General features: G+C 42.0%; 1 protein-coding gene across 1 annotated transcript in view; it reads left to right on the forward strand.

Annotated features, from left to right (window-relative positions):
* Positions 1-856: 856 nt before the first annotated feature.
* Positions 857-13329, forward strand: part of sypb (synaptophysin b) — a 20031-nt gene continuing 7558 nt past the window's right edge. The window contains exons 1-2 of the mRNA XM_050065829.1: positions 857-959; positions 2847-2912. Coding sequence (XP_049921786.1) covers positions 942-959; positions 2847-2912 — 84 coding nt within the window. The 5' untranslated portion in view covers positions 857-941. The remainder of the gene's footprint in view (positions 960-2846; positions 2913-13329) is intronic.

Consider the following 13329-nt stretch of genomic DNA (forward strand, 5'->3'; position numbering starts at 1 on the left):
CTTTTTGTAGTCTTTTGGGCCTCTTTGAAGTAATTTTGTGTGTCTTTGAGTTAATTTTATGTACTTCTTTGGTTGTTTTGTGTTGTTTTATAGTTATTTTGTGTCTTTTTGTGGTTGTTTTGTGTCTTTTGGTAGTCCTTTGTGTCTTACTGAGGTAATTTTCCTTGTGGTTGCTTTGTGCCTTCATGTCGTTGTTTGGATCTCTTTGAGGTAATTTTGTGTCTCTTTGAAGTCATTTTATGTCTTTTGTTTCGATTGTTCTGTGTTGTTTTGCAGTTGTTGCAGGCCCTTTGTGTCTCTTGGTTGTCATTTTGAGTCTCTTCGTGATCAGTATTAATTTGAGTGACATGTTGCAGGTGACACCTTGGTGCCTCTAGGCCTGTGCCATCGAAGCTGAAAGCTAGATATCCATCCATGAGTGCCAATATGCGTGTGGTGATCGTCCTTTATGTTTAAATTGTTTGCATGAATGTAAAGAAACCTGAAATCTTCTTGAACTCCCCCCGATTATGTGCAGTATGAGATTTGCCCACAAGGTTTTCACTGAAGGAAAATACATTCTTCTAAAAATACAATCAGCTGACATTTGATGGTGTTAATGACCAGCAGCGGTTCACGAACCTCCACTGACCTTTATATTCCCCCTTTACATCCCTCCTTGTGTCTATTAAAGCGTGAACAGCTTCCTCTCTGCATTATAACCCTCAGGCTCAATCTCAAGCTGCCCTTAGAATAACGCGGCGCTGCTGATTGGACAGACGCCTCGTCTTTACTCCACGTCCGATGGTTTATCTGACGTCACGACGCTTCACACGTCCTCTCCCTGCTCGTGACGCAGTCCGGCTCTTCCCTCCCTGTGGAGCCTCCCCTGGGCTGTTCCGGATGAGACGCCTCCCTCCCTCCGCCCCTCTGATCCTCTTATCAGCGAGTAAGCGGCCAAGATGGATGTTGTAAACCAGGTAAGGCTTTGGGGGGAGAAAATCATCTATTTCATTATTGTTTTGTTCGGTAGCTGCTGTTCATTTAATTTGCCTCATCGCCTTTTGTCGTGCGCTTAAATTAAATTGTTTTTTTTGCCACAGATGCGCCGAGCTGAAGGGTTTTTAATGCAGAGCTTTCGATTGACTTGGAGTCGGAATTATGATTTATGCATTTATCCTAAAAGGATAAATAACTGTAGTGGTGTAAATGCACGACAGAGCGCGATGTAATTGGACATTTTTTCCAGCACTGATGCTGCAGTCGGTGTGATGGAGCGGCCCGCTGACTGTCCAAAAAAATGTGTAGGATGTCCAGAGATTTCTGCAGCAATGACATTTAGCAAAGCAAGGAGAGGATGTAGCCTATTATCTCCGGGGATTCTGCTAATTGATTTAGGCTGCTCGCGTCTCAATTAGCCGGCTGTTGCTGAGATAACAAACATGATTAATTTCTAAGGCCCCTCATTTTGCTCAGATAGCCGCAGTAGGCCCCGACACCACAGAGCAGGACGGTCTCCTGCATCTCCATGTCCGCGGCCAGCTCCTCATTCCCAGAAAGCTGTGTTGGATTGTCTCAAAGCCAAGAAGGCTTTCCTTTGACATGACCGAAGAATAAGACAGTCTGTTTGGATGGATGTTTCACGACATGCGTCATCTGTTTCATACGGATGCAGCTGCTGGAGAGACAATGAGGGTGATAGAAGCCCCATAGAGGGAGAGAAACCATCACTGATGCTGCTGCTGCTGCTTTATTTCCAGTGCGGCCATTTATTGATGCACACAGGGACACACCGCCTTCTTTGCGGTGTCGCATTCACCTGCGCACAAATGCTTGTTTTGATGTCTCCTCCAGTGCGCAGATTTCGCGAGATTTGCGCAAAAAATTATATTGGAAAAAATAAATGCTGCTGTGAAGTGTGCAGCGAGAGAGCTGAGGAAACAGTGGGTTAATCAGCTTTAATTAATTGTTGTGCTGGCAGGAGCACGCACACACACACACACACACACACACACACACACACACACACACACACACACTCAGTCAATATTAAAGAGACTGTATTGTAGTTGTACATCACCTCTCAGGCCCACAAAGATGCCAGCTGTGAGTCACTTGCAGATATTTGCCATGTAACAAACACCTGCAGGTGCCAGCAGCAGACCACACTGGCCTGTGGGCTACACGAGACTGAGGTAATTAGGTCCATGTTTTTAATCAGCATCATTATGTCACCATTATCGTGCATCGTGATTTCACACAGTGAGAGCAGGAGTCAGAGGGAAAATTAAAAATAACAACTCTGCTAAGGGACTGTACTTTAGTTATCAGGGGGTGGTGCCTGCTCTACCAGGTGAGCTAGTGGGTGCTGCCATTTTTATTCCATAAATATTTTTCCTGAGTGACTGTGAAAAAATGTATGACCCTCCCTTCACCACACAGTGTCAGGCGATGATAAATGGTGTGATTTCGGATATTTTTTTTTAGAGAAAACATGCCTTTCAAACCCACTTGCGGGTTTCTGAGGGTATTTAAATACAAAATATGACAATTTAAAGTTAAATGTCTCACCCCTAAGCCTGATTAAAAAAACCTAACTCCCTCTCCAGTGATTAAAACATCATTTGGGGCGACCCCTAGCTCACCTGGTGGAGTTTGCGCCCCCAAATAGTTTGAGTGTTTGCAGCGGACTGGGATAGATTCTGACTTCCTGTGTATCTACAGCTGTCCTGTCAATAAAGGCAAAAAAACGCCCCAAAAATAATCTTAAAAAGCAATATTTTAAGCACCTCCTGTTTTGCACCACCTCCTCCCCTCTCATAAATAACGAACAGCCCCTAATTGATGACTTGTTTTTCTTTTGGCAGTTGGTGGCCCAAGGGCAGTTCACGGTAATCAAACAACCGTTGGGATTTATCAAAGTTCTACAGTGGGTAAGTTCTGTGTTTTACATATTTTATTCCATGAATTTTCCATTTATTAAAAACAATCACATATTGTGATGGATAAACCACTTGGAGCTTGTATCGTTTGCAATAAATTATGTTGTCATGCTCCTGACTGACGGATGTGTGACCTTCTGTCAGGCAGAGGTCATGAAGCTGTGTGGGATTTAATGATGGATATGAATCTCCACTCTTAGAGAATAATACACCCTCTCTCGTGAGGGTTTCACATCAGATGTTTTTATTTCTCCAGAAACATTACAGCTCCACCTGATGTGTAATAATTACTCTTTTAACTGTATTCAAACAGTGAGCTTTAATGCTGAGGAGTCCCTTCTTGTAACTTGATAATGTGATACTGCCCCAGCAGGCCTGAGCAGGAGACACCAGCAGGATGTATTACGTCACTGCTGTAGTAACACGGTGTCAGTCCACCGAGGAATATACTGACAATTTGTCAAATCCTTCTCAGAGGATGTGACCTCTGCATACTGGAACAGTTCATTACCTCTGTTTCATGTGCTCAGTCTCCTCCACCAAAAGATGGAGCCAGAAACTAGTCATTCAGTAGTTTGTCTATGAAGAGAGCAGTTTAAGTAGATTTACTGAATTATGTAATCTACATCAGGGGCTGTAAAATGTCTCTATCTGAAAGATTTTTTTGTTTTTCTTGTTTATTTTTCATGGAATATCATTTAACAGGATCTGTATAAGATATTTTACTCTGTCCATAATCAGACAGATAATGTAAAAAAATGATTTTCACAGTTCCACTTAGGGTTAAGAGAATTTGGCGATTAATCAATCTACTGCAACTATTTTACTAACTGATTAAGGCTTCAGTTGGTAGCTTTAATAAAAAATAACTTTTTGGCATATTTGATAAAACTGTCACTACATAACCATGGTGTGCGTGAGAAAGATAGTCTGTGAAAAAAAATCACGTTCCTCATCGTCGTAGCGCTTTTAACAGCATTTGCTAGAATGTACCATGGCTCAAAATCAACCAATCAGAGCGGAGGAGTATCAAACGCAGTTGTAAATCGTGTCAATCACTGCTCGTGAACTGCAGTCAAACTGTCAAACTAGACAGTGCTGATCAAATATGAATCAAGATTCTGTTACTGCATTGCCTATTTAAACATATTTTAGTGTACTGTTTGGCTGTAAAATGAGATACTTGTGAACTGGAGGCCATTTTGGAAACTGTTGAGCTGAAACGAAGCACCAGCTGGGCTAAAAATGTTCTCATTTTTTAGCTAAACAGTACACTAAAATATGTTTATGAAAACATTTCAGGCAAGAAAAAGGCTGTGCAGTAACAGAATCTTGTCATGTCCTTCAGCCTCCTTGTATTGCTTCTCATGGCATTACCGCATGTGAACGAAAACAACCAATCAGAGCTGAGGAGTCTCTAACACAGCTGTCAATCATGTCAATCACTGCTCGTGAACTGCGGCCAAATGTCAAGCTAGGCAGTGCTGATCGAATATGAATCAAGATTCTGTTACTGCATTGCATATTTCTTGCCTCAAATGTTTTCAGAAACATGTTTTAGTGTACTGTTTAGCTGTAAAATTGGCCGGTGCTTCGTTTCAGCTTGACTGTTTCTAGCATAGATATCTCATACTACAGCTAAACAGTACACTAAAATATGTTTGAGAAATAGGCATTGCAGTAACAGAATATTGATTCATATTTGATCAGCGCTGCCTAGTTCGACCGTCCAACCGCAGTTCACGAGCAGTGATTGACATGATTGACAGCTACTTGAGAGCAGTGATGTCATGAGAAGCAGTATGAGGAAGCCGAGGAACATGACCTTTCTATACAAATCATCTGTCTCATCCTCTGCTGTGTGGATATAGTGACAGTTTCAGCAAATATGACAAAAAGTTTTTTTTAATGAAGGTTACCAACTGTAGCTTTAATTAGAGTCCAGCTTTTCAAGTGTTAGTATTTACTGCTTCTCTTTTTCTTATACAATTATTAACTGGTTATCTTTTGGCTTTTGGTCTGTTAGTCGCACAAAACAACCAATAAGATGGCATCAGCTTGGGCATTCATCAACTACACAATAATGCATATCCATGGAAAATACTGGTTAGTTTCAGCCCTCCTTTCATGACGATCCGTCCAAGAGCAGACATTTTTAGAGGATTGGACATTCAGGATGTTGTCCTACAGTCAAAGATATCTTTCATAAAACAGAGCATGCTCATACTGACGAGGCTGCAGGGTTAACAGTGGTGCCTCTGTATTGCAATTTTTTTCTCGCGCTCTACAGCTGGGGCACCACAGTGGTGGGAATAGTGGTACTAATTACCCACACAGGCCCCACAGCTAAGTGAAGGCCTGTTAAATGTATCTTTTCTCATGTTATGATATAAACCCTGATGTGATGTGATGTAATGAACTGGTTCAGGCTGGTTGTGGTTTGTGGTTGTGGTTTCGGCACCCGGTTTGCATAATCAACAGAGTGAGCGAAATCGATTCTAGAGCTGCAACTACTTTGAAAATTCATCATTTTAGTCATTTATGAAGGAAAAATGTCCAAAAATGTTTTGTTCTGGCTCATCAAATGTTCGAATCTAATGTTTATTGTTGTTGTATATTGTCGTAAACTGAATATCTTTGGGTTTTAGACTGATGCCCAAACAAAATGAGCTCTATGAGGAGGTCACCTTGGGCTTTTTTCACCATCATACTATCATTTTGAATAATTTGATTCAGTATATGCATGCAGTGTAAATATGAATACATTTTGGCACAGTTGCAGATATCAGGAGGCGCAGGGGGACATGTCCACCTCAATATTTAGAACATGTATATTCCCCTCAATAAAAACATGAGGGTTGCAAAGGGCTTTTATTTTAAAGGAGTTTAAGACATTTTCACTGTTAATTGATGCAGAAAAGGCACAAATTGGCGCATAAAAATTCACCAGAATGCAGGAAACAACTATTTGACGCTCAAAATTTCCTGAGGGAGGGCCCCGAACTCATTTCCTATGTTACCTCCTATGTGTTGAAACAAAACCTATATGGTCTTGGAATAGACATAGATTTTAGGGGGGACACAGGGGACACATCCCCATTAGTATTCAAAACATGTACATACGCCTCACCGCAAAAACAAACAAGAGCATATTTCCATCATAAATTTCTGCACAAAAGGCCCCAATTGTGCATAAAAATTCACAAGAATGCAGGAAAATAAGTGTTTGATGCTGAAATTCCCTGAAGGAGGACCCCCAATTTCCTGTGTGTCCTCCTAAGTGTTGGACTGAAACCTACACCCCCTGGCATAGACGTAGATTTTAGGGTGGATATAGGGGACCCTCTCAGTATTTAGACACCACCACCAAAAAACGGTAGCAAGGGACTTTTATTTTGATGGAATTAAAGTCATTTCCACCATGAATTTATGCAGAAAACGCCCAAAGTGGCCCCTAAATTCACCAGAATGCAGGAAATTTCTGTAGATTTCAGGGGGATGCAGCAAACACATCTCCAGCAATATGTAGAACATGTATGTCTCTCCCTCTCCCAGTGAAAACATGAAAGTAGCAGAGGACTTTTATTTTTAGCATTAAAGACATTTCCATCAGATTTCACCATAGTGCAGGAAATTGTTTGACACTCCCTCCCAACCCCAACTCCTTGTTTCATACGTGTCCCTCTCCCAGTGTTGTAATAAAACCTTCGTCTTTGAGCAGGGTCGATAGATGAGAAAGAATTTGAGATGGGGATGCCCTTCCTGCACACTGGTCCCATAATTATTAGCTGCATCCCTGATCCTCAGCATGTGAACGCACTCAACACGACCCAGATGGAAACGTGCGTGCCATAGCAGCTCCAACAGAGTCGCACACTGTAATGGGCTCTGCAGATATGCCAGAGAACAGTCAGAGAGCATGAGTGTACTGCATGACTCTGTAGTCCTTCCCTGGAGCTGTGTGAGTGTGCCAGCACCTCATCACTGCCTCCCTGGGTCACAGCGAGCCAAACAGCCAATCAGGAGGCGCGTTCAGGAGGCCAGGGCCCATGAATCATCTGTCAGAGGGGTCTGCGTGCCTCAGCGTCACACTAGAGGAGGGGCTGCTGGAGCTGCTGCTCTTTCTGGATTAATATGGGCATGCACAGCAGTGTTTTTTAGGAGGGGAGAGAGAAGCCTCCCCCTCTCTCTGTGGAAACAGGCAGTGATGACAAAGATGCTTCTGTGTGGTACAATCAAACCTTTTTTGGATTTTTGTTGTGGTCAGTATGTGCAGTTACAAGTCAGATCAGTTGACACCAGTCAAGATTGTGGGATTTGTGTAAAGATTTTGTCTAAAATTGAGGATAAAAATTACATTTTTTTGCACCAGTGTTTTCTCCTCATGTGTGAGATTTAAACAGCACTCAGTATGACTCATGAATCTTTCCCCACCTCACCGCCCAACCCCGCCCCACCCACCCTCTCTCAGTCTCTCCCTGTCTCTGGGGAATAGTGCTGACAAAGCTGAGATTTGATGGATGTTGGAAGACATCGAGTTCCCAAATAAAGCTGATGTGTGGAGCTCAACCAAAACAGCCTCCTGCCTCCACCGCTACACTGCTATGCTGAATTTCATCTGCATACAAATTTCACTCTCTGACTCATAAAAAAAAGGCTGTTTGTGAGAACATGAAGCCTGATTCGCTCTGCCGTCGTCCCTAATGTGTAATAAAGGCTGTTGATTTTGTTGTAGCTCAGGGGCTTTTGCTGTTCAGACGCTCAGTGACTCTCTGAGGTTATTACTCCAGGGCCTCTAGTGAAGGCTCACACAGCTTGTGTTTATTTCTGCGCTTTTGTGCTTTTGGCTGAATGTCTGCATGTAAAGAGCTGCTAACCCTCCTGCAGGGATGGGCTTCAGTGACTTTGTTGCAAATAAACAAGTGAATCTTTTAATGATTTGGCATAAAATCATCAAATTTGGAAATATGTAAAGGTCCAGTGCGAAGGATATATTGGCAGAAATGGAATATAATCTAACAAGTATGTTTTCTTTGGGGTATAATCACCTGAAAATTAGAACTGTTTTGGTTTTCTTACCGTAGAATGAGACGTTTATATCTACATAGTGAGTGGGATCTCATCCACATAGTCCACCACTTTGCACCTCCATGTTTCTACAGTAGCCCAGAGCGGACAGACCAAACATTGGCTGTAGATAGAGCTATTCACATTTTTGCATTTTTGCGTTTTTGTGTCGGCCCCCAGTGCGACAAGAGCATCAGAAAAACTTTTTTTTTTTTTTATCGTGAAACTGCTTTATTCAGCATTTTTAATACTTTGAAGAGCTAGAGACCTCTGCGGATAATTTAGCTCGCAGTAAAAACCTCCTGAACATCTGGATCTTAAATTATCAAAGAAAAACAGTGAGCACACATCAGCAGGTGCTAGGCTAGGAAGCCATCTCTGGAATGCCAAACTGCATCGGAGAAACACTGATTTGTAACGTGAAACTGCTTAATTAAGTGTTTTTACCGGTTTAAATCACCCAGTCCATTTGTTTTAGAGAGGAAGAGACCTCTGCTGATAATTCAGCTCGCAGTAAAACATAAAGCTGGGCACATGTTAGCAGGTGCTAGATTAGCTGCCTGTCTGCGATGTGCCAAACAGTGTTGGAGAAACACTGATTTATAACATGAAACTGATTTATTTAGTGTTCTCCAGTTTTAATCACCTGGTCCGTTTGTTTTGGAGAGGAAGAGACCTCTGCGGATAATTCGACTCTTAGTAAAAAAAAACAAAAAAAAAACAGAACAGGTGGTTCAGCTGGTTGCAATCTGCAATCCTCACCACTAGATGCCACTAAATCCCTCTAAATCTTACACGCTGTTCCTTTAATGTCACCAGAATATTGACTAGACCAAGATAACTTGGCTGATATTAGGGTGATAAATCAGATATTAGTGGTACTGGTGAATATGTTGGACAATAGCTAACAAGAAATTGCAGTGCATGAATACCAAAGATATGATTTTTTATTCACTATTATGATTGAAACAGTGATTTATAAGACAGTAATTCTTTCAAAATCGAAAATCCATATCTAAATGTTATGAACTTATGTGAAAAATGATCAGTGTTAATGGATTTTTGTACCTTTCAGATATCAATGTCACTATCTAGCTTCAAATATCCAGCATCAGTCAGGCTCTACAGTTGGTACTCTTATTGATCTGTGGATCAGTTTTCACAGAGAAAGACAGACAGACAGGCACTGTGAGAAAAGCAGCAGCAGACAGATCGTTTGAGTCTGAGTGTGTGTGAGATTGTGTATCTTCTCAGCACAGTAGAGCTGACAACCATCCAGCATACCAGGAGGCGTAGAAACCGACCAGCCTCCGCTGCCTCCTCACTGTGTGATGCTGCCAATAGTGTTACCATGGCACCTAACACTCAGTGTGCCACCATTTCTTTTCTCAGTCTGGCCGGCCCTGTTCTTCCTCCCCCATCACTCCTTCCACTCATCTATCACCATAAAAGTACAACTCTTAATTGTTGTTTGGCGCCTCCCGTTTAGATTCACTGTCCTGCTGCTGGTTTTCAGGGAAGTCTGTTGCTCCACCATCTTTGGAAAATATCTCAAGAACTATTGGATGGATTGACGTATAGTTTGGTACAGACATTTATGTCCCACTCAGGATGAATTGTGACAGATTTGGTGGTCCTTTAAAGGGACAGTTCACCCTAAAATCAAAAATAAATGTTTTTTCCTCTTACCTGTAGTGCTATTCATCAGTCTAGATTGTTTTGGTGTGAGCTGCAGATTGTTTACGATATCAACCATAGAGATGCGTGCCTTCTCTCCAGTCAAATAAAACAAGATGTCACTCAGCTTGTGGTGCTCAAAGCGCCCAAAAAACAATTTGAAAAACTCAACAGCAATGTCCATTTCCTGAAGTCATGACAAGGTTTCAGTTTCATGTAGGAACTATTTTCTTTCTAGCAAACTACACCTGCTAACTGTATCACCACACACAAGGAAGGGCGCATCTACTCATGGATGAGAGATGTAAACGCTATGTTGTGTTCACACTAAACACAATGCAAATTTTCACATCACGTTACTCACGTTATCACACTGAATAACGCTTCATATGCATGCTGTCCTCAGCATCATACATCTCTGGAGCATCTCAATGCTGATTGGCTTTCCCAACGCAAATTGGTAGCTGAAGTTCAGATTTTTCAACTCGGGTGTATATATGCACTGAATATGTGCATGTGGAAAGATAGTAGATATCTGTGTTAATGTAACATGATGGTGTCTACATGTTGTTGTTTTTTCTAGGGTTGGGCCTAATACTCAGGTGAAATAGGTATCCTGTACAGGTAGTGTAGTTTTTATGAGTACAAATAAAATTTGTCAATATCCGCACTTGTGATGAGGGAAAACTCATATTTAGATAGCTGTGTTCAGTTGCTCTTGTGCTAAAAAATAATCTGAAGCTCAACGCTGAGATTGTTCTGTAAACCATTTTCTAATAAATAATAATTAAAGAAACTTCTGATCAAATCATATTGAGTTCAGGTTTAAATTAACTTCCAGTTAGTATCCCGCCATTTCCAATTTAAACCACACCCACTTGCAGTTTAGGGTGTTTTCACACCTGCCCTGTTTGGTTTGGTTCAATCAAACTCAAGTTCATTTGCCCCTGAAGTGCGGTTGTTTTAGGCAGGTGTGAACACAGCAATCGTTATCAGGTGCACACCAAAACAACTGGATCAAGACCTTCTTGAAGAGGTGGTCTCAGTCCGGTTACAAATGAACTCTGGTGCGGTTCGTTTGTGGTGAGAATGTGTTCTGACCTCGATCCGAACCAACTGCAGTCACATGACACATTATTTGGGTTAAACATGAGCATGTTACAGTCCTGGAGGATTATTAATGTGCACCTCCTCCTGTACTGCCTTAATATGCACATTCAGCACATCCAATGCATCAAAACATTGTTTTCTAGTTGGAGCCGCGCCTCGTTTTCAAACTGTATGGTTTGACTAAAATGAACAATGACAGCAATATAGTCCACGATGAGCAGCGCTAAAATCAATCTGCGTAGTTGTCCCTCATTGTCACATTTATCTTGCAAGTGTACTCTTCTTCAACAGAGCAGCTTTATCGTGCAAAGAATTTTATCTGGTCCTCTTGTAAATGCTGCCGTGAGAACACAAACCAGCTCTGGGCAATTATGCAACTTTGAAACAACACTAGTCCCTGATTCAGACCAAAGCAAGACAACTCTAGGTCTGAAAGCACCATCTGAAAGTAAAACTATTACAAGAATGTGTGCACAACTGATATATTTACATTAATCAGTGTGTAAATATGCTGTTCCACCTATTGATTCCTCATGTCAGTGTGATCCAGATCTGTTGACTCATAACACTGTATCACTGCAGGATGATTCAGTCGAAGCAGCAGTGTGGCTCGTTGCTGACATTATCTCTAAAATAGAGAATCCAGCCTTTGTTAGTGTTTTAACTTCCCACAAAATGTCTCTGAAGAAGAAGAAGACAGCTGGGACATAAAGTGTTGTTGGTCTCCATATTGATCCCTCTCATTAAATCTTAACCTCTCACCATCTCAGAGGGATAATGAAAGAATGATATGGACACTGGGAGCTCTAAAACCTCTGAACAGTCCTAAAAGTAAAAACAGCCTCAGCAGTGCCATAAGGGTTTTTATTAAACAGCAAAAGATGGACGACATGATGTGTATTTTAGGATTCAGTGTACCACTATGCGCACAGTGTTAAGAATTGCGCCGACACTGCAGTTGTGTTCCCTGCACATGCTGAAGGTATTGATTAATTGCACAGCTGCTGCAGCATTACATCCTATTACACAGCGTGGGCTTTAAAGAGAACATAAAACGCAGCTCACATTTTGTTTTTAAACAGACGTGACATCAAGAATAAAATGTGAACTGACACCAGAATTAGTCAGCATCCACGGTGCATTCAGAGCAGCATTTTCTGGTTCAGGCATGCCGGCACAAAAACGCAATAAAGCTCAAATATTGATGAAGATTTGCAGGATGAGTGTCCTCAGTTCCGAGTAACATTGTAATAATAATGTGGAAACTCTCCACTCCAGATGGCAGTTTTTGCTCTTGCTCGAAATTGATAATAAACTGTGTTGTTTATTAGCAGGCTCCGCTCCCCCTCCCGCACGCACTGCCACTTTCAGCACATCCACAGTCATTTGCATTGGTTATTAAAACCTGTTAATTAGCCTTCTACCAGGGAGGGAAGGTGTTTGAGGTGTTGGGAGAGGAGGACACTACAAAATAAAATAAACCTTGCAGGAACAGAGGAGGACGTGATCACAATGAGGCAGCCGGTGTGTGAATCCAACAAACAAGACTCGGACTCACAGTAGCTGAAAGATTACTGTAAATAGTTTAGTGTGTTGAAGCCTGCAGCAGGTAGACAGCACTACAAGACGTGCCTGTGTGTGTGTGTGTGTGTGTGTGTGTGTGTGTGTGTGCGTGTGTGTGTGTGTGTGTGCGCTACCAGCTCACGTGTCCGGGTGTGGCTTTGTGTGTGTTGTGACTGGCTTTACAGTAGCTTGTAGTTGAGTATTTGGTGACAGATGGTGGAGCACCACAGTCAGATTAATAGCTGGATTTTCTATCCAATCGGATCTGGCCCGCAGCGTAGGGAGGGTGTGGTAAAAATAGTCGTCTAATCTGCTGTGTGTGTGTGTGTGTGTGTGTGTGTGTGTGTGTGTGTGTGTGTGTGTGTGTGTGTGCTTGTGCCGTGGTTTACGTGACAGCTAGTAGGAGCTGAAGAACAAGACTCTTTGTGCACCTGAAGTAACAGGCGACCTGACAAAAGCACAATCACTGTTGTACCACAACAGATACATAGAAATACTATAAAACATCTACAGAAAACCAATTGTAATGGTAACCATGGCAACAGGCGCAGCCCTCGCCGTGTAACCCGGTGATAACGCTGCATTGATTTGCACTCTGTGTGCATTTCTCAGCAACTTGCTGTGATTGGTGGAGGATCAATCTGCTTGAGACATTGCAGGTGGTGAAAGCAGCAGCAGTCTGCAGCTCCCAGTGCAAATGAGCTCTCACCTGTTTTGTCACCGGAGCTCCTTTCTTGTGTTATTGCATTGTCAGTGTGATGTCAGAGGTCACCAGATGACTTCAGATTTCTCACCACGTCTGAAAAAACTGTCCCTTCTAAGACATTTTCTAGTCAACCAACAGTCGTCATTTAGGGCCATTAGTCGACTAGTCACTCGCATGTTTACGATATTAATTTAATTATTAGATTATATATTTTGGGTGGGGCAACACAATGGTTTGAGTTGAAGGTGTGAGAAAGAATAGTATCAGTAACATTGTTAACACTGT

The sequence above is a fragment of the Epinephelus moara genome, chromosome 16 (assembly GCF_006386435.1).
Source record: "Epinephelus moara isolate mb chromosome 16, YSFRI_EMoa_1.0, whole genome shotgun sequence".
Taxonomy (NCBI): domain Eukaryota; kingdom Metazoa; phylum Chordata; class Actinopteri; order Perciformes; family Serranidae; genus Epinephelus; species Epinephelus moara.